The sequence below is a fragment of the Embiotoca jacksoni genome, unplaced genomic scaffold, assembly GCF_022577435.1.
Source record: "Embiotoca jacksoni isolate LCO1_2020_lvr unplaced genomic scaffold, fEmbJac1.0.p SCAF_6, whole genome shotgun sequence".
NCBI lineage: Eukaryota > Metazoa > Chordata > Actinopteri > Embiotocidae > Embiotoca > Embiotoca jacksoni.
This window is the reverse complement of record NW_027185414.1, coordinates 1856127-1881280: the sequence shown is the minus strand read 5'-3', so window position 1 is coordinate 1881280 and position 25154 is coordinate 1856127. Positions and strand designations below refer to the sequence as shown.

The following is a 25154-nucleotide window of genomic DNA, read 5'->3' as shown; positions in this document are numbered from 1 at the left end:
GGTTGGAGACGCTGCTCGAGGATCAGCTGAGCTGAAGCGTGTGCAGCCGTACGTCTAAGGATGAGAAACAAGTTCAATCGCAGGGTTATAATGAGGAATCTCCCAGACAATCGGAGAGATTTTCTTACTGCGTCAGTGAGTACTATGAGATCGAAGCTTTAAAACTAAATGGGATTTTGGGGCGGAGTCGGTACAGGAGAACACAGATCACATCCAGAGGCTTCTTACTGGACTCTGCCTATGAGGGATGACATGAGCACGCAGCTCGGGCTGTCTGCGGAGATTTGCAGCACCAGAAGTTGCGAGTGTTTGAGGATGATGAGGAACAATGATCGCCTTTTATGACATCAGTGCTGCAGATATTGTCTCCTCCTCGCTCCTCAACTGTCAGTCTTCTTTAATGATAGTGGTGACAACTCTCAGGACTTCTGCGCTATAAAACTGGTTGAATCATTTATAACCTCTCAACCGTTGATACTCAACTTTATTTTTTCAGCCATATCAAAGAACCCCCTTCAACAAGACCACCATGTGGATGTTGTTGCACTATACAACTGTACACTGGTGTTTTGTTTGGTTCGCTCAAGTTTAGGGTGGCAGACAACTTTTCAGTCCTTTACTTTTTTTTTTTTTTTATAGTTTTTTTATTTGGAAATATTGACAGACACAGAATACAGTAAACATACTCTTTGATTAATATTTCCATTGTTTTTCAGCTTTTTGTCAACATATACAAACGAACAACAACCCTATCCCTCCCACCCCACCCACTGGTACACCCACCTAGAAGAACAGAGAAAGAAGAAAAAATACAAACACACATACGTCGTATGTAGACGCGCCTGCGTCACTCTATGCTGATGTTGCATTGGGTTGGAGATCAATATTAAGAGCCTCAGAAAATGTTTTAAAGATCATAGACCAGTAAGATGCCAGAGCAGGGCATGACCAAAACATGCTGGGGGGGAAAGGTGGTTATTGCATTTAGGACTTATGTTAAGAAGATAATTAAAACCCAAGTTCTGTCTAAATTGAAACCATATCTTGAGGGTATTGATGACGATTGGATTGTTTGTGAAATGTGAAATAGAAACTGGAAGGCTGGCAGTGACCAGGGCTGTAAGACATGTTGAACTGCAAGATCCAGCTTCATAGTGACACCAGTCTGTATCTGGAGCATGAAGCCAAAAGATTTTTTTTTTTGAACATTTGATGCCCAGTAGTAGTAGCAAAAATTAGGAAGAGCTAGCCCCGCCTGTAATTTAGGCCTCTGTAGAAGTTCTACACATCACCGAGGGTTCTTACCATTCATAAATGAGATGAAAGCTTTGTTGATACATATAAAGAAAGATTTAGGAAGGTCGAGTGGAAGGCACTGAAACAGGTAAAGGAATTTGGGAAGCACATTCATCTTGATGCAATTCACTTTCCCTGCCAAGGATAAGTTAATTGTTTTCCATTTCTTCAGATCTAATTTGACTTTCTCAAGTAGAGAAGAAAAGTTTTCTTGGTAAAGGTTCTGCATATCTCTTGTGATGTTAATGCACAAGTATTTAAAGCCATTTCTTGACATTTCGAACGGTAATACATTATCCTGAATTTGAAGCGCCAAGTTATTAACAGGGTAGCATTCACTTTTACTGAAATTCAGTCTATACCCAGAACATTTTCCAAATCTTAACAAAGCGTGGGTAATGTGGGGTACACCTAGAATAGGGTCTGATATATATAATAATAAATCATCAGCATATAAAGATAATTTATACTCTTCTTCTCCTCTAAAAATTCCATTTATTGATGTTAAGGACTTAATTGTGATGGATAAGGGCTCTATGGCCAAAGCAAATAACAGTGGGCTGATTGGACAACCCTGATGGGTTGCTCTTGACAATGTGAAGTATTGTGATTGTTTACCATTTGTAACTACACAGGCCTTGGGTGAATTGTATAAGAGTTTAATACATGAAATCAAGTTACAGTCATTTACTTTTAACAAACCTTTTGAACTATTTCTCCCTCTGACTGTCTGACCTGTTCTATTATGCATCTATTTCATTGTCAAATTCTTCCAAAATCTTCCTTGAAAGTTGTCCCAGTATCCCTGATTGGGATTGACTGATTAAAGCTGAAGTCACAGAAGGATTGTTGCACAAAACATAATTTACAGTTTTCTCTCAAATTAATTTCATCATTCAGCCGACTTTGGTTTTATTTGTCTTTAAAGCTTTAAATCTCTTTCTTTGTGCTGATTTGTTTGAGTTCAGTTGAAACCATCGACCCATATATGAATTTATCCCGTATGGATATTATTGCTCATCGAATCTAATCCAATCTAATCTAATCTAATCTAATCCAATCTAATCTAATCTAATCTAATCTAATCTAATCTAATCTAATCTAATCTAATCCAATCTAATCTGATCTAAACTAATCTAATCTAATCTAATCTAAACTAATCTAATTTATTCATGCATATAATTGAAAAACAAAACACGACAAAGAATTGTATTGATCTTGAACATCTGTACATTGAGCCACATGGCCATACTGTAAACATTCACTGTATGTTATAGTTGGTATGGAATATTGCTTCATGTTGTTTTGATTTATGGGTATGTCCTATGGTTTGGTAATCTGTGTTGGTCGATTGAAATGTGAAAAACAAATCTCCACATTTGTATGGATGAATAAATTGAGCCCTGGACTTTGGCCATCAGATGGCGCTCATCTGCCACTATTACATCCAGTTCATCCAAAGTACCTGAACATGTCTGTGCACATTGTTTTGCTTTTGTAAAGCCTACATTTTTTAAAAGATAATAGACATAAGATACAATATCTAAATCTGGTTTTAGTTTTAAGGAAAGTGCAGCAGAACAGGTTAAACTGTTGCTCCCAAGTCTAACGCAACGTTTCCATCACAACAGAGCAAAATTCTCACGTAAAAAAAAAAAAAAAAAAAACAGACACAAAACAGACGGAACGGATATTTAACACAACAAATTAATAAAACTGAGGCTACGATGATGACAAACAAGCTAATCAAAGTGAGACTGATAGAAGAGCAATGTACAACAAAGCACTGACTAAACAGACAATGGGTGAAGACAGGAAGCACTCACAGGGCCATAACAGTAAATTATAGGTGTATGGAGATAAAATATGTAGGATTTTCATCCTCTCTATTTTACCCAATCCAGAACGTAGTTTAAAGAATTCAGATGCTACATACCAACTTTGTTAATTTTCTTATTGAGTGATTCACTTGTAAATTGTTGATAATCTTTGTCTGTTTATAGCGGATATTACTGTAACCATATGAATGATAACTGCAGAAGCAAAAAATATTAATAAAAAAATAATAATAATAAACTTTATTTGTATCGCAAGGAATACAAGTGGAAATTAAAACTGCAAGCAGTGATGTACGGGCCCTCGCACTCCAACGCGCCGCCAATGTTTGTCAGGTGGAAAAAAATAAATGTTGGTCAGCTTGTTAACGTCGGTTAATATAGATCACAGTCTAAGATTACACCCAGACTAGTTTCCTCTGGTCACACCCACAGAGTCAGTTGCGCCAGATCTTTTTCTACGATTTCTCTTTTGTTTTTGGGGCCGACGAGCAGGATTTATTTTTCATCCTCGTTTAATTTTAGGAAATTATTGCTCTGCCATTAAATTTATTTATTTATTTACAGTTTTGTCAGAGGTCGCTGATTATTTTGGTCAGTGCTGTTTCAGTGCTCTAAAGCCTAAAACTCCTCCAGGATGTTGTTTTCTTTAAGAAGGGAGTTTATTTGCACTGAAACTATCTATTCAAGTATTTACTAATAAATGGAAGGTTGGATATTTGGCCTGCAGCTGGTCGAGGTTGGGTTTTACAACAGCTGTTTTGAAGGCATCCGGGAAAATGCCTGTTTGAAGGGATGCGTTTATAAACTCGAGGACATGACTTGAAATGCTGTTGAACACCTGCTTAAAAAAATGCTGTTGGTATGTTGGTTAATACAGGAAGTGGAGGAGTTACACCCGGTGAGTCTTACAAAGCTCAGTTAATGTGGTGGAGGTGAATTTCTCCATGGTTGCATCTTTGATTGAAGTGGCTTTGTCTCTGAAGAACGGTGCTAGTTTTTCACATTGTGATGCAGAGACCTGTAGGGGGGCGGGGCTAGTGTTGAGCAGCTGCTCCATGGTGGAAAACAATATTCTTGAGTTCCCAGCATCCTCTGTAATAATCTTAGAAAAGTAATCTTTTCTTGCCAGACGTATTGCTTTGTTTTAGGAAGTCATGGCCTCCTTATATACAGTATATCACAGTGAACTCTGAGTCCAGTTTTCCTCCACTTTATTTCAGCTGCCCAACAAGTTCTCTTGTTCTCTTTCACACTGTTATTGTTTAACCACGGGGAGATTCGACAAGTCGACGTCTTTCTGAAACTAACAAGGATTATTATCATTGTTGCATGATTTTTATCATCTTTGTATACAAACACAAGACAATTAACTTTTATACTGTGTTTAACTGCATATGACTGGAGTCCAAAGGTCACTCAACACCTTCAGTTATTCAAACTGGTCGTCATCATCTTCTGAGAGGAAGGGTCTCTGACTGAGGAGTTGTTGTCAGATTGGGACTTGCAGGTCAAAGCCAGAGACCACAGGAACACAAGCACACCTGAGGAGACAAAAGACAGGCTGTGAATCCCTCCAGCAAACCACCAAAGTCACACTTTATATGAGAGATCGTTCGCATACTGACCCTGCAGGGAGTTGAATATCGTGAAGGTGTAGATCCCGGGCAGGGAAATGTACGTGGCGCTGGCTAACGCCCAGGGTAACCCCAGCACCCAGCTGAGGCCGAGCAGCGTGGCACAGTCCTTCCATAACCTGCTCCTGTCCTCTCCGTTTGTCTTCCTCCAATCACTGCCCCTCTCAAAGCCTCTTTTACCTCCTCGTAGCCCACACAGCTTAAACACCACCAGCCCCAGCATGCAGGAGTTATACAGTATCACCAGGCAAGGGAAGGCCACGGTAGTGATGTAGCTGACTAAAAGCCTCTGTGGGAACTGGCTGCTCATCCAGCACCTGGCCATCATCAGAAAAACATAAAGAGGTCATGTTTAAATTCCAAACTTGAAGGCAGTGAGTAAAGCAGAGTGAACATCGCAGCATGTATTTGCTCAGTAGTCAAACCTCCTGCATATTTAAAGTCAAAGTAATGATGGTTTCTTACATTTCTGCCGTCAATTTATCGTTGTTTCCATCCTTCAGCTCCAGAATGTATTTCCCATAAACACCTGAAATCCCACAAACCCCTGCAACCAGTGTTGGAAAACCTGCAAAAATAACAGTCACAATTCTATTCAACTGAATTATTAATTTCAAAGGCCAGGATAAAGTGGAAGCGCATATCAAGAGACCTCCATTGTTATTATTGCCCCCCCCCCCCCCCGCACTTTCTTTATCTTTACCACACCATGAATACCTGACATTCAGAGTTTGGAGTATGTAGTTCCTAATGTCATATTTATCACCCAGTCTTTGTGTTCATGCAAATTGAATTCTCTCTCATCTCGCACCTCACCTCAACCTCTGAGCCTGGTTCTGTCGGAGGTTTCTTCCTGTTAAAGGGAGTTTTTCCTTCCCTCTGTTGGAGGTTTTTCTCCCTTAAAGAGGAGTTTTTCTCTCCTCGTTTACGTGGGATTTGTTACATTTTGGGGTTTCTCTGTATAATGTTGTAAAGTTCTGTTGTAAGGACTTCACTGTGTTAAGTGCCTTGAAATAACCCGTGTTGTGACGTTTAACCTGGCACTATAACGATAAAATTGAATTGAATGCTTCAGCATGAAATACAAATCCTGCAATCTCACAACAAAACATTGCTTTCTGCACTCGCTACGTACAAAAGTTTCTGTAAATGCAAAATAAAACATTACAATATGAAAGCATGAATACAGCAGAATGTATACCAACCAAATAATTTAGTTGAAGTATTCACTGTTAATCACGAAAGCTTTCAGTTGTGAACAGTCCAGTTCCATTTGATCTGACTGACGGCATTTGACAGACACACGGTCCGAAGCACACTCCACTCACCCCATCCCACCAAGCTGAGTTTCAGCAGGTATCTCCTGACGTAGATGTTGAAGACCCGGACGAGGAGGAGGTAGAGGTGGAATCCCTCCAGAGCGGTCCAGCTGAAGGTGGCCAGCAGGGACCAGTGCAGAAGGAGACCCAGAACCCGGCAAACCCAGCTGTCCTCGTTGTCACTGTGCAGCCACACCCAGAGACAGCACAGCAGGAAGCTGAGGTGGAGGCAGAGCAGAGCCCCTGTGAGCTGCATGTGCACACAGATGGCCTTCTCAGGACGCCGCCGACTAAAAGACAAACAGCAATAAACCATCGTCAGTTTCTTTTTGCCCTGAATGTGACAGGTACTTCCACCTAAACACAGTCTGATGAGCCCCGTGCATTCCCACATATGTTACTGTTACAAACCGGTATCATGCCACAGCGTGTGGTACACCCGCTGGTCCGCTACAGGATACTGTGTCAGTGTCATGTTTTGTGTCTCTAGTACACGCATGTGGTTTAGGCACCAGGACCCACGTGATTAGCTTTCGGAAAAGATCATGGTTTGGTGTGAAAACAGGCAATTTTATGTAAGTAACATCACCTAGGTTAGTTAATACATATTACATGAAACAGGTTGTGTTATGTAGGCTACGTAACCTGGATTTAAACCTGCATGACCTCCTTCTTTGATTATGATCATGCATGTGTACTTTTCACACGTGAAAAAAGGAAAACGTGACTGCATCCTGGACAAACGGGTGTTGTTCTGTCCTCTGGGAACATGTAAATTAGAAACATTTATTTTGAGTACAGCAGAATAGAGAACATATGCGACTGCTTCTCCTGCTGCAATTTATCTTCTACGTTGTTGCCTTGAACACTTTTTGTCCCTAAGTATTTGTTTTATTGATTCTTTTGATATCACAGGCATAATATATTTACTGCATATTTGCTTTGATGCAAGTTAATACGGTGTGTCCTGCCCTGTGACTCAGCATTATTTGTTACTCACTAGTAATGTGAGTGTGATAAGTATTGTTCGGTAATGATTTGAGTTTGCAATTTGTTCTTTGTTGCAGTTTTAAAGTAAAAAAGAGAAAAATTAGATCTTGATTAACTTCAAGAAAAGTTACGCCTTGGTTTTTTTTGGAGGACTTCACTCTGTTAGTTCTGTCTAGCTTTGACTAAGGAATACTCATTTCAAGGACATAATAGGTGTATTACACACTCTGGTGTGATACTGGGCTGATGTTCTCCTGCCCGATTACTGCTATCAGTCAAACTTGACTTCCTGTTCAGTTTTATCGTTTCCTTAGTTGCTGATTTAACACTTTGCTGTGCAGGCAAATTTTCTCCTGTACTGACTTCACACTGTCCTGATTGTGCTTTGTTGGTCTTGGTAACGGTATGGAATAATTATCATTTGGTAATAAGAGGCAGGACCGTCACAGCTTAAAGGCACTACTTTGTGTGACATGAGTCTGTTGTTGTGAGTGTTTAGCCATAGTCATAAAGGGAAGCAAACATGATGATAGATTAAATATGGACATAACAGTGCACAATTTATATATTAAGTGACAGAAGTAGTTGTTAAAAAAAAAAATCAATAAAGAAAGCTTAAGAAATTATTAGATCAATGCTTTCAGCAATTTAGAAATTGTGAGACACGTTTCCTTTAATTCTGACTTCAGAAGTGTTTCAGATGATGTTAAAGCACTTTGGCAGGAACAAAATGACAAAATGGGCTTCTCGTTACAGATTTCTGCAACATCAGTTCCTCTGATCAAAACTGTAATTAAGGTTATCTGTAATAACAATTTGAAATAGTATTTTATTCAGACTAGTCAGAATTTAAGATCTATTTATTCTCAAAGTGGAATTAGGAATACAGGTATGCTGAAAGGAATTTAGATTAGAGATATCTCAAGATGTGGGATAACTTTAATTTTCAAAATGTAATTACAGATGTTGTAACAAGCTTTGACATTGTTGCAGATAACATCTTCAGTCATGTCAGAAGCTTTAGGAAGTGGGAGGAGAGGGCTGCTTGCTATTCAAACACACCATAGCTCTGCTTCTGTATGGGAAGCTATTTCATCGACATCGAGCTGAAGTTATGGGCTCTGACTGGGTTTTTAACGCTGCAGCCGCCGCACGACAACAGCTGTCAGCATGCAGATGATTTATTTTCTGCAAGAAGATGTATAAAGTGACGCAGTGTAACTTAAACTTGTTAAAGCACATCAGTATGGTGAAACATATCACGTCTTTAAAAAGACGACCCTAATTCTGTGTGTCAGACTGAAGAGGAAAACACTTCACTTTTCGTTCATCAACACTCTTCATGCAGGAACAACACTTGTAAGTCGAACAAACAAACAGACTCACTGTAGACAAGTGTAGATGATCAAGCTGATGAATGTGAAGATGACGGAGAGTCCTGATCCAATGTAGGTGATGTAGTTGAGGTTCACAGCATGACGTTTATCCACTGATAATTCTGGGTTCTGCAACAAAAAGAGGTACGACTTAATTTACACATCTGACGAAGACACATCAGGAGACTCCAGACTGTTAGTTTCTGTGGATTTGTCTCAAATAAAGCTCTGCTCTTTTTCTCTATAGAGTGCTGCATCCACCTGTTTGTGGGATGGGAAGTCATAGAACGTGGAGTGTAAAACCCCGAAATTTGATGTTCTTTTGTTTGGCACATCCATTTTAATTTTCTTTTGTAGTTTTCAAAAGACCATAAAATGATATTCTTCTTGGCTTGAGAAGTATGCTAGATTACTCTGTTAGGTGAGCTGGACACTCTGACGTACGTTGGGGCAGATGAATCCATTCCTTATCCCTTTGCTCTGGTGATTTTGGTAATGAAAAAGCTTGAAAAAAAGACACTATCCTCTAAACTATTTGAATGTGGAATATTGTTTTCATGGTGTGTTCATGAGCAAGTGCAAAGTGGGAAAACTCTGATGTCCGAGTGGGGAAATACAGTTGAATATATGTTCAACTGGGAATATTTACATTACATTTCATTTAGGTGACGCTTTTATCCAAAGCGACTTACAATAAGTGCATTTCAACCATGAGGGTACAAATTCAGAACAACAATTAAGAAAGTACAATTTTCTTCAAGATAGCCAAACTTCAAAGTGCTACAAGCAAGTGCCATTTTAAGTGCTACTAAAGTGCTACCTACTCAAGGTAAAGTCAGAAGAGGTGTGTTTTTAGTTTGCGGCGGAAGATGTACAGAGTTTCTGCTGTCCTGATGTCATTGAGGAACTCATTCTACCATTTAGGAGCCAGGACAGCAAACAGTCTTGATTTTGTTGCGTGTTTAGCTCTTTATTTCTCTAGTTTAGTGGAAAGATTTTGAGAGCTCAGAGAAGTAACGTCACTTGACATGTCAGCGTTTGTGGTGTATCATGTGGTGATATAACCACACTTGATTTGTCTACCCTGCTTTGTTCACCAGAAGAAATGAGATGACGAATGCTTTTACCACAAGCACAGCAAAGAAGCTCAGGTGATCGCAGCTGCAAATAAACTCATATCCGTTGATGGTGGTGCTGCAGCCAACTCTGCTCCAATCACCTAAAAAAACACACAATGTGTTAATTTGAGTTCTTCCTTTTATTTCAGACCAAAAATACTGCAGCCCACCTGTTCCATCCTGTGACTCCTCCCAAAATACACAGGTGCCGTTCACCTGAAACATATGTGAATAAATTAAGAGGAAAGTAAGAGGAAAACAGGCTGTTTGTGTAGCGCTGCTGTTTCAGTTATTTTACCTGTTTGTTGTGTTTGAAGAATAACCTGATGGGCTCTGAGAGGTTTTTGACCGGAAGGTTCCCTGCCCTCACTGCCAGGACTAACCCATCTAAAACAGTGGCTTGCCTCGGGGCAGGCGGGTGCAACTGTCTCCCTCTTCCTCGTGCTCTTCCTTGTCCTGGCGAGGGACTGAGCTGAAATGACAGATAGAATTGGCAGCGGAGCCGTGAAGTAATTTAGAAATAAATCAGATAATAAAACAGTAGCAACCTTTCCTCGTGTTTCATAGGACACAACAGGTGACTGTGAGGGGACATATTTCATGAAAATCAATGCAAATCAGCACAAGGGAAAGCACTCACCGTAAAATGCGTGCTGTTGATCACCGAGGCCACGAGCACGACGTTCTCCTCGGGGGCGGTTCCTCTGCTCATCCGAAGAGCCGAGGACGGGATCTGAACTCTGTGTTCAACGAGTCTCACGTCAGCCTAAAAAAACAGAAGCACACACAAAAACATGCAAAAAGTTTTTACACATGCCGAATATACACTACAAATAAGTAAAGAATTAATAGGCTATTTATGGAACTCAACTTTGCTGGAAATTATTTCAAACATTGATTTTTACATGATTCAAGCTGGAGCTACAACATATAGAAAAATGTAACATCCTGTTGTATGTGAATGTGTATTATGAAGAAAACACACCTGTTTTGCTGATTTGTTCGTGCATGTTACATAAACAGTGCGATTTTTCTTTAACTGGCCCCAAAACACAGCCTCACCTGTTGTGATGAGTTCACAATCACACGGGTGAAGTCTGGCGAAAAATGGCGTCCGGTCGTGCAGGTCGCACTTTCGTCCTCATAACACCTGTCAACACATATTTAACACATTCAGCAATCTAAACAGAGTTATACAGTATTATAAGTGGTGTTAATTGGTTTTAGGCAAGTTTTATTCAAGTTCAACACAAATAAGGCCGCTCTGTGAAAACCTAATGAATACTGTACACAGTCATATGATTTCAGAAGGTTGTACACTGTGCTGTAAATGGAGAAATGCAATTGTGTTTCTAAAGGCAGGTAATCTGAATGGTTCTGTGTTGGAACCTCGGCTTGGACCTTTCTGAGTTTCAATGTTCTTCCTGTACCTGCACAGGTTTTCTTCAGACGCTCCGGTTTCCTCCGACAGTCCCAAAACGTGTGTGTAGGTTAATTAGTGTAGCTGTGAATGTGAGTGTTAACAATTCTCTCTTTCCTTCCATAGTCAAGTATGATAGATAGTTTCCTAAATTCTACTGAGTAAATACAACTTTTCATTAAAGTCATACTAACTTGGTTAACTCGAGTTTTCAACACTAACAAGGAACATGTTTGTGTCATGTTTGAAAAACTTCAGAAAATTAAGTAAACACAGATAAATTATAGGTCAAGATAAGAGTGAAATATAAAGTAAACATAACTTAAGACTAATCATGATATTAACTTACCTTTTTAAAGGCAATTGGTTTGCCAAAACTTTTAAAAGTAAGATCAACTTGTCAGATTTTACTCCTTGAAAACAGCATAAGTTTAGCATCAACTGTATGAGTTACCTGGTCCAAACGGCCATACGACTTTGACACTGCCTGATGAGATCTTTACATTGCTCTGTCAAAGTAACACAGAAAGTTAAAGAGTCAGAACTGGCACAGGTGATGAATGGACACTGGACCTCAGACTGACAGGTGATCAAACTCAGAGGTGTCATATCTGACTCCAGAGAAAGAGGAGAGACAAAATGTTGCGTTGGACTTACTCTTGAGACCTGGTCCTGGTTTTAGCGTCACACTACTCGTTGGGTTAGAGATTCCGTCACCGTGGTGCTTAGAGCCTTAACATATTTTAACTTTCTTCTAGATAATCCACCACCTTGATATATTAACAGTTGAAATGGCACACAGCTTTAAACAAAACAACAATCACATGTGAAATGTACTCACTGCTGGCTTGGGATGTAGAAAACCAGACGAATGTGACGAGAAGAAAATGAATCCGCATCGTGTCTCACTGAGCCCTGTGTGTTACAGCCTCATGCGCAGCGCTGCTCTGCCTGGTTGAGTTTTGCTTAATGAGGTGAGCTTAGAGTTTCACATCTACAAATATCACATGCTGTCCGTGGAGAAGCGGTTGACAGCTCAAAGCAGGAAGTGATTCATTTATTTCCAAAGGTAGTGTCATGATTTAGTTTTTTGCTTAAATTTTATATTGGAAATTACCTAGAGATAGTAAAATGTCACACTGAGGATTTAGAGTTTAGTAGTAAGTCTGTATGGGAGCCTGATGTGAATTCTGTATATCATGTAAAACAGTTTAGCTGTGTCACTAAGCCTCCCAACATCAGGAAGAAGAAATGGGAAGTTTCTAAATGTTACTGATAATCTACATACGCAAGAGAAAAGAACTACTCAAGTCACATTGGTACAGACACTCATCCTCGAGGAGAAGTGAAACCGAATGACGTTTTTTTTTTTAAATTGGCAGAGCCCATGAGAACATATAAATGCTCTTCAGTATATAATCTGAATAATTTATTGATGATTCTATAAAAGGGGGCAAGAAAAATAAAACATTTATTTTAACAGGAACAACTGTCGATGATGATGAAATAAGGAAATGTTCCAACTTACAGAGAACTATGTTTCCATTAATTTAAGGACATTCTCAAGAAGTCAAGAAGAAATTTCCCCTCGGGGATTAATAAAGTGAATAAAATAAAAAATAAAAAAAAGAGTCATGCATGACATGTATGAGTCATTGGTGCTGTGGTTACATAAAGGGAGATTACCATCAGTTATTGTGTCAAGAGTTCATGATCTGGACTAATGTCAGGAAAGAGAATCCAATCAGATCTTCAAGGCAGTTGAAGACTTTCTGTGTTCTATATTTATCTCTGCTTCTTGGCTGACAGACAGATCCACAAACTTTAAACAGACACACAAATGATTGAATCTGGTTGTTGTTGTAATCTGGTTCACCGATATTATATACACTATGTTGAAAACAATATTCCTGTATATTCAGACTTGTTAAAACACACCAAAACACAACCCTTTGTTTTCTACAAATGGAGTTAGAAAACCAATCAAATGCTGTGATGAAACTGTATCATGACCAAGAATGACCTCTACTGCAGAAGTAGACATTCATTGTAGTTACTAGCCTCACAAATTGGCAATTACCTACAGCACAGGTTCACGCATACTTCGAGGCATCCCAGGGTTCAAGTAACAGACAGATTAAATCTGTACTTTGGCTGCAGACCGGACGTGTGATCGGATGCTCGGCAGAAGAGAACACGGACATTGATGTGGAGCTTTTGTATTGGAATAAACACGTTGAGCGGCACTTTGGCTGAGTGTTGTCTGTTCGTGCTGACAGAACCCCGATGATGGCAAAGATGCTTGTCACAATCTGGTTTCTGGAGACAGGGTTGAAGACTTCAGGAGACAGGTTTGAAGACTTTAGGAGACAGGGTGAATACTTTAGGATACAGGTTGAAGACTTCAGGAGACAGGTTGAAGACTTTAGGAGACAGGTTGAAGACTTCAGGAGACAAGCTGAAGACTTCAGGAGACAGGTTGAAGACTTTAGGAGACAGGTTGAAGACTTCAGGAGACAGGCTGAAGACTTTAGGAGACAGGGTTGAAGACTTTAGGAGACAGGGTTGAAGACTTTAGGAGACAGGGTTGAAGACTTTAGGAAACAGGGTGAATACTTTAGGATACAGGTTGAAGACTTCAGGAGACAGGTTGAAGACTTTAGGAGACAGGTTGAAGACTTCAGGAGACAGGCTGAAGACTTCAGGAGACAGGCTGAAGACTTTAGGAGACAGGGTTGAAGACTTTAGGAGACAGGGTTGAAGACTTTAGGAAACAGGGTGAATACTTTAGGATACAGGTTGAAGACTTCAGGAGACAGGTTGAAGACTTCAGGAGACAGGTTGAAGACTTTAGGAGACAGGGTTGAAGACTTTAGGAGACAGGGTTGAAGACTTTAGGAAACAGGGTGAATACTTTAGGAGACAGGGTGAATACTTTAGGAGACAGGTTGAAGACTTTAGGAGACAGGGTGAATACTTTAGGAGACAGGTTTGAAGACTTTGCCCGTGGTACAAAATGTCAGAGGTTCATGTCCTGCTTTAAACAAACATGCAGAATATTAAGTGGAACTTTCTTGCACCGTGTGCCTGTGATTTACTTTCATGTGCTTCTTGTCTTCTACTACTTGGAATTTGCTTGGACCCTGATTATTACGACTTGTGGCTATATTCCCGCTTTTTAGCATTTTTCTCCACTAAAAGTGATTTTGCAGTAAAACCTATACGGTGAAAAGGTCAATTCAGAAGTCCGTTACTCTATTTATTAAAATATGCAAAGTCACTAAACATGTATAACTCCACAAAACTTTATTCAAACGTTACCAGAACTGACAGAGAAGTTCTATGGATATGAAATATAATTGAGGGGTTCAGTTTGGTCAAATGGTGAGCCCTTAGTGTTATTCTACATCTTGTAATCTGCACTGAATGCACAACATTTTCTATTTTCCCAAATATTTGAACAAACTTTACCAAGATAAGCCTCTGGCAGGTCTCTATCCCATAACCTTCTGGCTGTGAGGTAACAGTGTTAGCCACTGCACCACCATGCTGCCAACTTCACTACAATACACCTGACATAATCAGAATCATAAGCACATGTAATATATTTCCCTCAATTTACAAGATGGTTGTGAAAATGCATGACACAGTCTGAAAGTCACCTTCTCTGTAGCCCCATGAATCAAATCCACTTGTCCATTGTATTAATCGATGGTTAACTGTCATGTGCTTCTTGTCCTTTACTGCTAGCAGTTTGCTTGGACCTTGATTATTGTTGCTTGCAGCTATAATATTTAGAATGACTTCCATCTAGCTCTACCATAAAGGCCTGATTGATAAAGTACTGCTGAGACGACTGTCATCTGGTAGGTTCTTCGACCTCTTTAGGACTTCTGAGGCCTCTTAGAGTGACTGCTGGGTTCTTGGTCAACTCCCCGACATACTCGCTCAGTTTGACGGAAGGACAGATGTAGGAAGGGTCATCGTGGCGTGGCCGGGCAGATACCGGTCGAGCACTAGGACCCAGGGAGGGAGGAGAGGCTGTAAAGGGAGACGGGAAGCTCACATGGGCCTCTTTCCTGCACATCTGAGCTCAAGCTGAGGCCCACCTTTGTGGTGATTTTGGTAGGCTCCCTTTGTTTTAAATTGTTTGTTGAAAGACATGGTTTTACTAGATGCACTGTGCCTTTCAGCTTTTTAGACAAAATAAAAGATGTATTAATCAATTGTCTTTTTAACATATTAACTTGGCCTTTTTTTTTTTTTTTTAATAAATAGTCTTTGGCACCTGCATGCTCCCAACCCAGGGGAAGGGCTTTGTTTCAGGCCTGGAAGGTATTTGCTTTTGTTTGTAAAATGTGGTTCTAAAGTTTCTTTTGTATATTAATTTGTTTGTTTGTTTCCTTAGTTCTTTTACCAGACACTTCTGAGAAGCCAGCCACTGTTCTTTATTTCCACCATTTGTTAGGTTTTAGTTGGTTTTAAATACAAAATTGTTTGGGCCGTTTGTGGTTTCATTTCTGCCAGGGAAAACAAAATGGTGGCGGTCTTCATGCATGTTTTGTTTGAGTTCTTTTAAGTTTCAGCATATTGTAGTGCTGTGAACTAGTTTGTTTTGCAGTGGTGTTTATTTGTTGTATACCTTACTTTCCACCAGTCTGCCTGCCAGTGCAGTTTCGACTCACATTCTTTATATCTTTGGTTGTTCATTAAACATAGTTGTTTCAACCCCTTTATCTTCCCCTGTGTTTTAGTTGGATTATTCAGTCAACTGGAGATATTTTTTATTTTTTATAAAGTAATAAAGCTCACATCTTGGTCATACATCAGTTTTGAGTCCGCTTTATTCTGGTATTTCCTGGTCATAGTGGTTTTAAACTGTTTCCTTTTCACAATTTTAGAAGCTGCTGTTTTACTGAGAACAGTCAAGGTTTTAGAAATGGTGAAGAGGTCCTTAGACTTCATGTCTTGTTTTGTTGCTGGTCATTATGGGTTATTGACTTATTGAGTGTAGACTGATTCCAGTTTTATAAACTTAAAAATAATTACATGTTCAATTCAATAAAGGATGCAAAAGGTGTAGCTGTCTGAACACTTTCTGAAGTGACTTTATCCGAATACCACTATTTAAAATCATGTATAATAATAAACCAAACGTTCTAGTGCTTGTAATGTGAGCGAGTATTGCATAGAAGAATGTAATGATGATTTTTTTTATTTTTTTTGCACATCCTCGTCACAGTAGGGTGACGATATTTGACACTGTTATGAAACACAAACAGTGTTTGTTTTTTCTTTGCATCATTATCATCTTGTTGTTATTTTTGTTCTTGTTGCTTCATCTCGACATCAACCTTCCTCCTGAGCTCCAAACACGGAGGACAAACAGCAGCGGATAAACTACACCAATGAGCCAGAAGGGGGTTCTACTATAAATATTGGTGCAGTGTCGTAGACCAGCCTCAGAGTTACAAGCATTTCTGCACCAGACTGAGTCTATGCCAAGTCTTCCCCCATTAATAATCAGTTCTCTTGTTGTTAAACTGATTATTGAAGCGTGTTTATGTTTTTGTCTATATTAAATCGCTGTATATGTTTGGCAGCTGCTGATCAATTATCATATGTACTTCAGTTCCTTGATTAAAACTTTGTTGTGCAGTACAATGTTCTACATTTTTTTAGATAAATGAAACCAAAAAATTAAGAATTCAGACATAACACAGAAAAATGTTTTTAAAAGTTGCGTTTAAAGTGTACAGTCAAGGAAATGTTCAACATAACGTGATGGGAGGTTTGGATGTGGGCGTTAATGTTGTTGTTATTATGTAGAAAAGGGTTATTATGGGACAAATCAGACCAGAATAACAAAAGTCAAGGAGGTCTACTAGTAGAATTGACACCTGAAGTCTTCACTGGAGTTGAACTCATCCTGTCCTCCAAATCCCTCTTCCTCTGTTTGTTGACTAACAGACAGATCCACAGGAAGATAAAGACACCTAATCAAAGAGACACACATGACAGGCAGAGATGTGAGCTGAACAGATCCATCGACTTCTAAATGCAGTCAGATGGCAAACAAACTGGTTAAAGACCCTCAGAAACAAAAAAACAAACTAGCCTTAAATTAATCAAAAGACTGAAATCATACAGCAGACCTTGTGTGGAGTTGAGGATGCAGAAAAGGTAGAGGATGGGGTAGTTGACGTATCCAGAGCCCAGGAAGGCCAGACCCCAGCTGGTCCCCATCAGACAGGTGAGACCCATCAAAGTCAGACCTTGTCTGCAGGACGCACTGAACCTTTCTGAGTCTCCCCACGACCGTCCCTCAGTCTCTGGTCCAAGCTTTAAGTTTCTGTTGAACACTTGCTTCATCTTACAGATGCTTGAGGCCACTGCCATCAGTATGCCAGAGTTGAAGATGAATATGAGGGCGAAATACATCAGGTTCAAAGAGTAGAAGAAGGAATCGTCTGTGATCCAGCAGCTGCGACACAGGAAGAGGGCTGTCACAATAACGTTTCATAACTATGCAAAGAGACATAATCTCTGTGTATACAAGACATCTACAATTCCGTATGCACAAAGAACAGAAACATAATCTTAAAGGCTTAAATTAAAACCAACCTTGAGATTTTTATGAAATCAAAGAGAGTTTGTTACTTTATGGTTGCCATTTTTCCTACAGTCGCTATTCAATGAATTTAGACCTCATAATTACCTTTTTAGATAATATTTTTGTTTATTTGTGGCGGAGTCTGACAATCCTGTGTTGGGTTCTGTTTGCCATCAAACATCAAAGAACTTTCCCAAGAACCAGTGTTTAAGACTTTGGGGTCAAAGTTCGTCTAGTGCATTTTGACTTGCCTTTCCACCGCAGGGCGCGGAGCGAGAAGATTTAGCAGCAATAATCTGTATTGTCAGTCTCTCAGCTGCAAAAACTTTGGGCCTCCTCAATCCTGATTATTGTTGAGTGCAAACCACAATGCATTACTGTTTTTTTTTTTTTTTAAGTGCTTGAAGTATAACAATAAGTAAAACACTGGCATCCAGCACTGCAAATCCCCCAAACCTTCTTGAAGCTTCTAAAAGAACTAGCTGCAGAGGAGGGAGATTTTTATGATTATAACTTTCCAGAATTTAATTCACAGCCTGGTTCCTATGTTGGAAATGGGCAAATCTCATCCGACACAATATGAGGGGAAATGCAAATGTATTCAAAAGTAATTTAAGTAAAATGAAAAATGTTGTACTACAGCTGTATGAAAATGGCTAAAACTCCTGCAAAAAAAATACAATAACACTCAATGATCACATACAAAAGACATTATACTGTGTGGATGATCAGATACTGATGAAAAAATGGCTTTCGAATCACTTTGCTGAGACGGATTATGTTTGTAAATTTGATTACATGGCGTTAGTTTGGTTAGTATCGGCCATGGTCATCTCCGATACTCCGTAAAACTGTTTGAAGTCCTTCACTCCCAAAGAGACTCCAATGATTACACCAGGAATCCCTAAAAATCACACAATGACACACACAGTTTAAACATCAAGTATGTGGCAGATGTTATGAAAGGTGCCTGATCAAGCAAATACAACTTGGTATCATATTAAGATATTTCTAAAAAAATGCGACAGTGAAGATTGATGGTAGGAAACACTCAGTCCTCAGGTGTTTGTATCATTCACAACAATGAAGGGCACCAGTTTTAGACAGCCATACACTATAGAGCAGCCTCACAGAAGAGGTGGACACCTTTATTATTCACATACACTGAGATCCCAGTCATTGTCTTGCTATCCTCTGGATTAGTAGCTTTTTGTGGAACGCTGGCTCCAACCCAGTGTCACGGCAAATGTGAAATAGACACGCTTTGGGCTGTCTAGGCGTGAAAGTTACAGGCTTTCCTGAAGTGGAAAAAAATGAAACCTACAGCATGCGTAGAGCCATGTGATTTACAGGAAGATGAAACTTATAGCTAAAACATTTGGTTGGGGTTAGGAAACAAAAAAACAACTCAACAGAAATGTTATAACCTCCTGGATTCAAACCTCTTCGTCCCACATGGCAGTCTGTGACGAATGCCAGCAAGCCTCCTGCCTCCTAATATTATCCTGCCAGATAATGTCCTAGGTTGCCTCTGTTGCGGGACCTTGATCACATTGATCCAGCATCACATGAAATGTACGTGCGTGTAAGTTTCATGGATGTTTCACGTTTTGCTGTTGTGGACGAGGGCGTCTATTTCAAGCTTTGCAGTGATACTGGGTCGCTGGCAGAGTGGGTTTTTGCTTTCGGAAAAAAAAAAAAAAATCCTCTTTTCCCATCTTTCTTAAGAACTGCAACATGGTATTTTCTATCTTAAATTCCAGTGTCACATTGATACGCCACATCAGCACGTAATAAATAGATTAGTCGATCTTGAAGCACTCACCCCATCCAGCAAGAGACAGTTTGAGCAGGTAGTGTTTGTAGTAGGTGTTAAACACCTTAATAAGCAGCAGATAGAGGTGAAGCGCCTCGATGGCCATCCAGGTGAAACAGCAGAGCAGGGAGTAATGCATGAACGCTGCAACAAACACACACACCCAGTCGGGTTTCACCCTGGCCCCCCACTCGGTCAGCAGGAAGGTGGCATTGAGCAGAAACAAGGCTCCGCTCAGACAGACATGAATGAAGATGGAGTAGTCCATTTTCGGGTTACTGAGAAAGAGAAAAACAAAAACACAAGAGCATATGACAAGTTCACAGGCAAGATAAGACATAATATGCAAATGCAGCATTATGACCCAATTAATACACTTCAACACTCCACTAATAACTTAAACTTGTATTGATCTTCAGTTATTCCAGTATCTGATCTGACAGGTGTGTGCAGAGGTGTAGGAGGTTTCTTAGTTTTAATTGACAGCTATCAAAAAGTGTACAAACTGTCATTAGACTGATTCAGTCAAATCCTGATGAGTGCACTTCCAACCACATATGATATCAGTGTTTTTCCTTCAAAGAGTTGTCTACCTACCATCTGAATACGTATATCACAAGGGACAAAGCAGTGAAGAAAGCTGACAGTCCGCAGCCTATGTAACTGATGTACGACAGTATTTTCCAGTGGATGTTTGCAATTGGTCCTCTGACCTGCAAAGAATATGGAACAGTGGTCAACTGGGCGCCAGTTACTGATTTAGTTATTTAGAAATAGGCAACAAGATTTTTCTCATAACACGTTTATAAAAGATAATAAAGATCATTCAAAAACAACTGTTAGCTGTTTTATTTTTCTGTATAAATATTTGATTGGGAAATTGCTTTATTATTAGAAATATTTTGAAAAGAAAATATGTCATTAGCAACAAGTTAGTCAGGTGTCTCATTACCAGTAGTACAGCAAAGGGAGTTGTGTGGGTGCAGTGGCAAATAATGTGTTCTTGGCCACCGTCGTTTCTGTTGACTGTCTCACATCCGTCTGTTTTCCAGCCCCAATCTGGAAATGTGAACAACACGGAGTAATTATGCAAACTCTGATATTTTGTTTGTATAGAAAAATCCACTTCTAAACATGCATTCTTTTCTTTTGTTTCACAACTAATGCAACAGTGACACATGAAAAAAGGCCTTCTTTCCTTATAACTGCTCGTCATTGACGCAAAACAAAAATATGTTCTTGTGCAGGCTGCTTATACTGCACGTCTTATACGGCAGACATTTCTACAACACGTGATGTTCAGTTGTTACACACATACACTTCACGTGTGCAGTTTGAAAGTCTTTTGGTTTTAAAATAAATATTAAAGATAATTAAGTGTTGAAAATATTATGAAATATGCTTTTATTACATACATCTTTGAATATGCTTAAATGTAAGAATTACATATCACAAAGTTATTCATATTTTTGAAATTAATTTCCCAGCTTTCTAATTTTGCAGAGATGATCAAATATTTACAACCTAATAAGTTCTTCACTTTATCATTACACTAATAACTGATCTAATAATTGACATCTAGAAAACAACTTCAGTGCTTTACTGGTGATCTTGCTGGAAGCAAAAACAGATATTCACCTACCGTCTTCGTCAAAGTAGTGACACAGTAACTGTGAGTCATTCTGTGGAAATAGAAACATGCAGAGCTACATTTAAGTTACCAATGGTCCATGCTGCACAGTCAAAACAAAAGTTTCTCCACCAGAATAAAAGTGGGGGTCAACTCCGGCGAAATCAAATCGTTCCTCTTTGTCAACAAAGATTATGACAATTTGTTAAATAATTTGAACAGAGCAGTGAGATTACATTGAGAAGGGACAATATATCCTCATTAGGAAAACAGGTCAGTCTTGTTTATAGCCTAAAGGTCAGTCCAACACAGGGCTTTCTCAGACATCAGACACACGCAGTTGATTATGAAACAGATTGATGTTAAACGCTGAAACATGCTTTCACAGACAAACTTACATCCATATCTGTGTGTTCAGAAACTCTGAAAATCATCTTGATTGGCGGATTCAGATCATTGAGGTGTCGTTCGCCGAGCAGCTCGATCCTGAGAACCATTGATGCAATTTCCTCCTGGTCAAACTAATAAGAGGACAGTTACGGGACAGGGATGGATGGAAATACAGGCTGCTATTGCTTGTGCATATGCAGAGTATATATATATGCCCTTTTTTTTTTTTTTTTTTAAATGAGCGACCCGGACTATATTTGAAATGTATGTGATTTAAACATGAGGGAGTCACGACTTTGGATTAGATGGACGATAAAAAAGAAGGCTATAGAACATACTTGGAACTGGCTGTGCTCCATGTAGCTGACCAATCCAACAACCCTTTCCTCATTTTTGATGTCTCGCAGGGCGTTCACAGGCAGCCAAGTCTGAGGGACAAATGACCTGTTCTCTGGCAACAGCTGATAGCGGATATAAAAGAATGATGTTGATGTCAGTACCCTTTGTGGCTTGAACTCAAAACACAGAAATCACCAATGTTAATCTGAACCTTGGTCAACAAGGTTCTCACTGATCTTAACGTCACATTATACAACAAGTAGTTCCGACCCAGAGATCTGATTGGTCAACTGAACATTTGGACCGTGCTCGAATCATCATGACATCATCACCAGTAAATGTCACTCCAGCTTCTCAATGGGAATATATAATTGGAATTGAATTTCCTATAATATGCAGTATGGTGCTATTTTTACTTGTTATAGGTCTATTAGGTCTCTTTTGGTCCTTATTTGTCGCTCCGAGCACCCGTACCGTAACACCACGGGTAGTCGAGCACTTAAAGTTTGACCGGTTTGGTTTTAACACATCACGCTGTGATAAAAATGTATTCAAAATACATGACTGCAACGATAAAAATTTTCAGCCGATGTTTCTATGTGCTGTATTTATTCAGTTTAAGAAACCATCACCAGAAAGCAATAAAACAGACTAGAAATAGTTTCAGTTGCTAGGTTGTTGCGAAGGGTCGTATTACTTCCTGGAGTAGTAAACATGACAGAAGAGTCTACTGATGTGACTGATTGTTTTCTAGTTGTTAGTCATACCCCATGTGTTGCCATGGTAACGGAGATCCCACGAACAAAAAGTTTTATATTTCAAGAGAGAATTGTCTCAATGTGAATACATTTTGATCACATATTTTATTTAGATGGTAACTTGTTGTATAATCGCAATATTACACTGGAGGGTGTGCATGATTGGCACGACAGTGATGCAGTAAGGATCAAGGCGCTTGCATCAAGGTCCGTAAGCATCACACCCTCTCGTGTAATATCGCTTCATTAGCCAGATATAATAAAGCATCGTTCCTTCTGAATTCCTCAACAACATCTTCATCAAAGCTTGTGTACCTGTGGAGCTTCTAGTTGGATGGAGTTGTTATCTCCTGCAGAGCTGAGGGCTGCCTCAGAGACGTTGACCACAGCTAGAGACAACATTTGCAGGCTGTAGTTGGTGATGTTTCCTGCCTCAAACTGAGTCTTCCCCATAATGTTATGGATAAGATGTCTCTCTACTCTGCAAAGGAAATGGACATTACGTAACATGTAAGAACCACTCGCGCAGACAGGTAAGTGGCATGAGATTTTGAAGCAGGTAAAACCAATGGCTTTCTTTTCAATCTGCCTTAAAGTGAATCAGAAAGATTATAAACACATCTGGTTTTGAACATGATTAAACAGTCGAAAGACCCGCCCTTATATTGAAAGTGGCAAAAATAGTCAGTATGAACAGGGATAATTATCACAGCAAGAAAAAATGTTCTTTCAATATTTATGTGGGCGTCTGACAATTGTTTTAAGAGACTTAGACATTTGCAAGCATCTCCCTTAATGTTTACCGTATTTGTCTTTTTGCTCAGTGTGGTAGCATGCTAGTATTTGCTTAAAACAAAATACAGCGGGGGCAGATGATAATACTGGACCACAAATGTTGGCCTTATGTAGGGGATCACCAAAACTCATGAGGATTCATCCTCAGGCAATGTAGAGAAAAATGTGCCAAGCCATCCTATAGACACACAGACACGGCCATCCCTAGAAACATGCTGCTTACATGGCTAAAAACAAACTACCCCAGAAAAAAACTAATCTGAATGAAATATGTTTGTCTAATCAGCAGCAGAAAGAGGAGCACACTTACTCTATGAAGAATCTCCTGACTGCATGATTACTGCGGAAGAGCTGTACACACGTATTCCTGATGTAGAAGAGCAGCACCATGTCCTCCTGGCCACAGATGTCACATTTCAAAGGTTCCATCAGCTCCAAGATTTCCGTCTCGTTGCACGGGATTCTGGAGCATCTAAAATCTTAGAATTGAGACAGGAATCAGATGAAGGCATATATGTTTAACGACGCATGGCTACGATTCAGCTGTTGAACTCCCCTTACCTCCCCACTCATGTGAAATCCATGAAATTATATGTAAAACCTATTGTTTTTTTTCTAATACCATATACTGTATGGTATTACATGTGACACTCTTGTATATTGTGATGTAAAACCACAACCTTTACCTGTGTGAAACCCGTTGATATATATGAGAAACCAATGACATTACGTGAGAAACTCATGCATATTCCCATATGAAACTCACATGTACCTATGTGGAACCCATGTGCATTGCCATCATGGGATTACAAAACCATCAAACCGGGACAAAGAAATAAAAACAAACATAACAAAATCAAGTTTTAATTTTTTAAACATGCAATGCACATCTATTATCAAAACTGTCTTTAAAAAGGATCAAAATGCCCCCCAACAAATCAAGTGAACATTTATTTATTGGCATGTTTACCAATTACTTTATCCTCTTTGCCTTTGTTCCCCCTTTTTCCTCTGACGGTGTGGTGTATATACAGTTGTTGTTTTTTTTTACAGGTTATGCATGTATTCCTTTAATTGATCAGTATTGCTGCACCTTTGTGTTTGTCAGTGCTCACATTACTGCACCTGTTGCAAATTTGCTGGTGGAAGTTATCAGTTTTTGTGACACAATATATGTTGTAACACGTTGTTACATATGTTGTAACATACATATCCTACATGTAATCAGTATCATGGGGAAAACATGAGAAACTAACGTGATTTTTCTGTAAAGGTCTCCCATCAGACATAATTTGTGCTACATACGGAAGGGCGCATGGTTGTCCAGCTTTTAAAGAGTGTGCAGGGCCAGCGGTCTAATTAAGAGACAGTGTACTTACGTTCTTCTGCGCTATACACAACGTTGTTGGTACATTCTGTCACTTCAGCATCTATGCAGTCATGTAATATATTGAACCATTCCTGGCTTATAGGTTTGCAAAGAGGGACGCAGGCGTGTCCATCGATATTGCAGCTCACAACAAAGTGGTGGTCCTCAACAGCGTATGAACTGATCCCAGTCACAGTAACATGGAAATCTGAAATGTTGACACAAACTGAACACAGAAATAGATGATGAGAAACAGATCCAACTCGCTGTAACGTACTCATTTTTACTCACTGTGACATGAATTGGTTTTTTTTTATTTTCACCCTTTTTAATTGGGTGTCATATTTGTAAGGAAAAATAGGAGCTCCAAGGTAAGATCTGAAGGTAAAACATTCTTCAGAGAACAACAGGTTTACATCTAATTGTTGGCTGGGATAGCAAAAGTAAATTGGT

General features: G+C 39.4%; 2 protein-coding genes across 2 annotated transcripts; both read right to left on the bottom strand.

Annotated features, from left to right (window-relative positions):
• Positions 1 to 3390: 3390 nt before the first annotated feature.
• Positions 3391 to 11928, bottom strand: adgrg3 (adhesion G protein-coupled receptor G3). The gene is made up of 12 exons (XM_069173829.1): positions 11833 to 11928; positions 11446 to 11500; positions 10634 to 10721; positions 10212 to 10337; positions 9870 to 10043; positions 9742 to 9787; positions 9581 to 9672; positions 8464 to 8582; positions 6097 to 6377; positions 5234 to 5336; positions 4760 to 5085; positions 3391 to 4675 (listed from the first exon to the last, which is right to left on the bottom strand). The coding sequence occupies exons 1-12, from the start codon at positions 11888 to 11890 to the stop codon at positions 4560 to 4562; spliced, it is 1584 nt and encodes a 527-aa protein (XP_069029930.1). The 5' UTR covers positions 11891 to 11928; the 3' UTR covers positions 3391 to 4559.
• Positions 11929 to 16736: 4808 nt separating this feature from the next.
• On the bottom strand, positions 16737 to 24823 carry LOC138213148 (adhesion G-protein coupled receptor G2). The gene is made up of 12 exons (XM_069174049.1): positions 24712 to 24823; positions 23643 to 23811; positions 22853 to 23018; positions 21779 to 21901; positions 21449 to 21571; positions 21063 to 21102; positions 20373 to 20479; positions 20018 to 20133; positions 19430 to 19698; positions 18403 to 18508; positions 17147 to 17475; positions 16737 to 16987 (listed from the first exon to the last, which is right to left on the bottom strand). Exons 2-12 carry the CDS (start codon positions 23759 to 23761, stop codon positions 16863 to 16865), a joined length of 1623 nt encoding a protein of 540 aa, XP_069030150.1. The 5' UTR covers positions 23762 to 23811; positions 24712 to 24823; the 3' UTR covers positions 16737 to 16862.
• Positions 24824 to 25154: the final 331 nt, after the last annotated feature.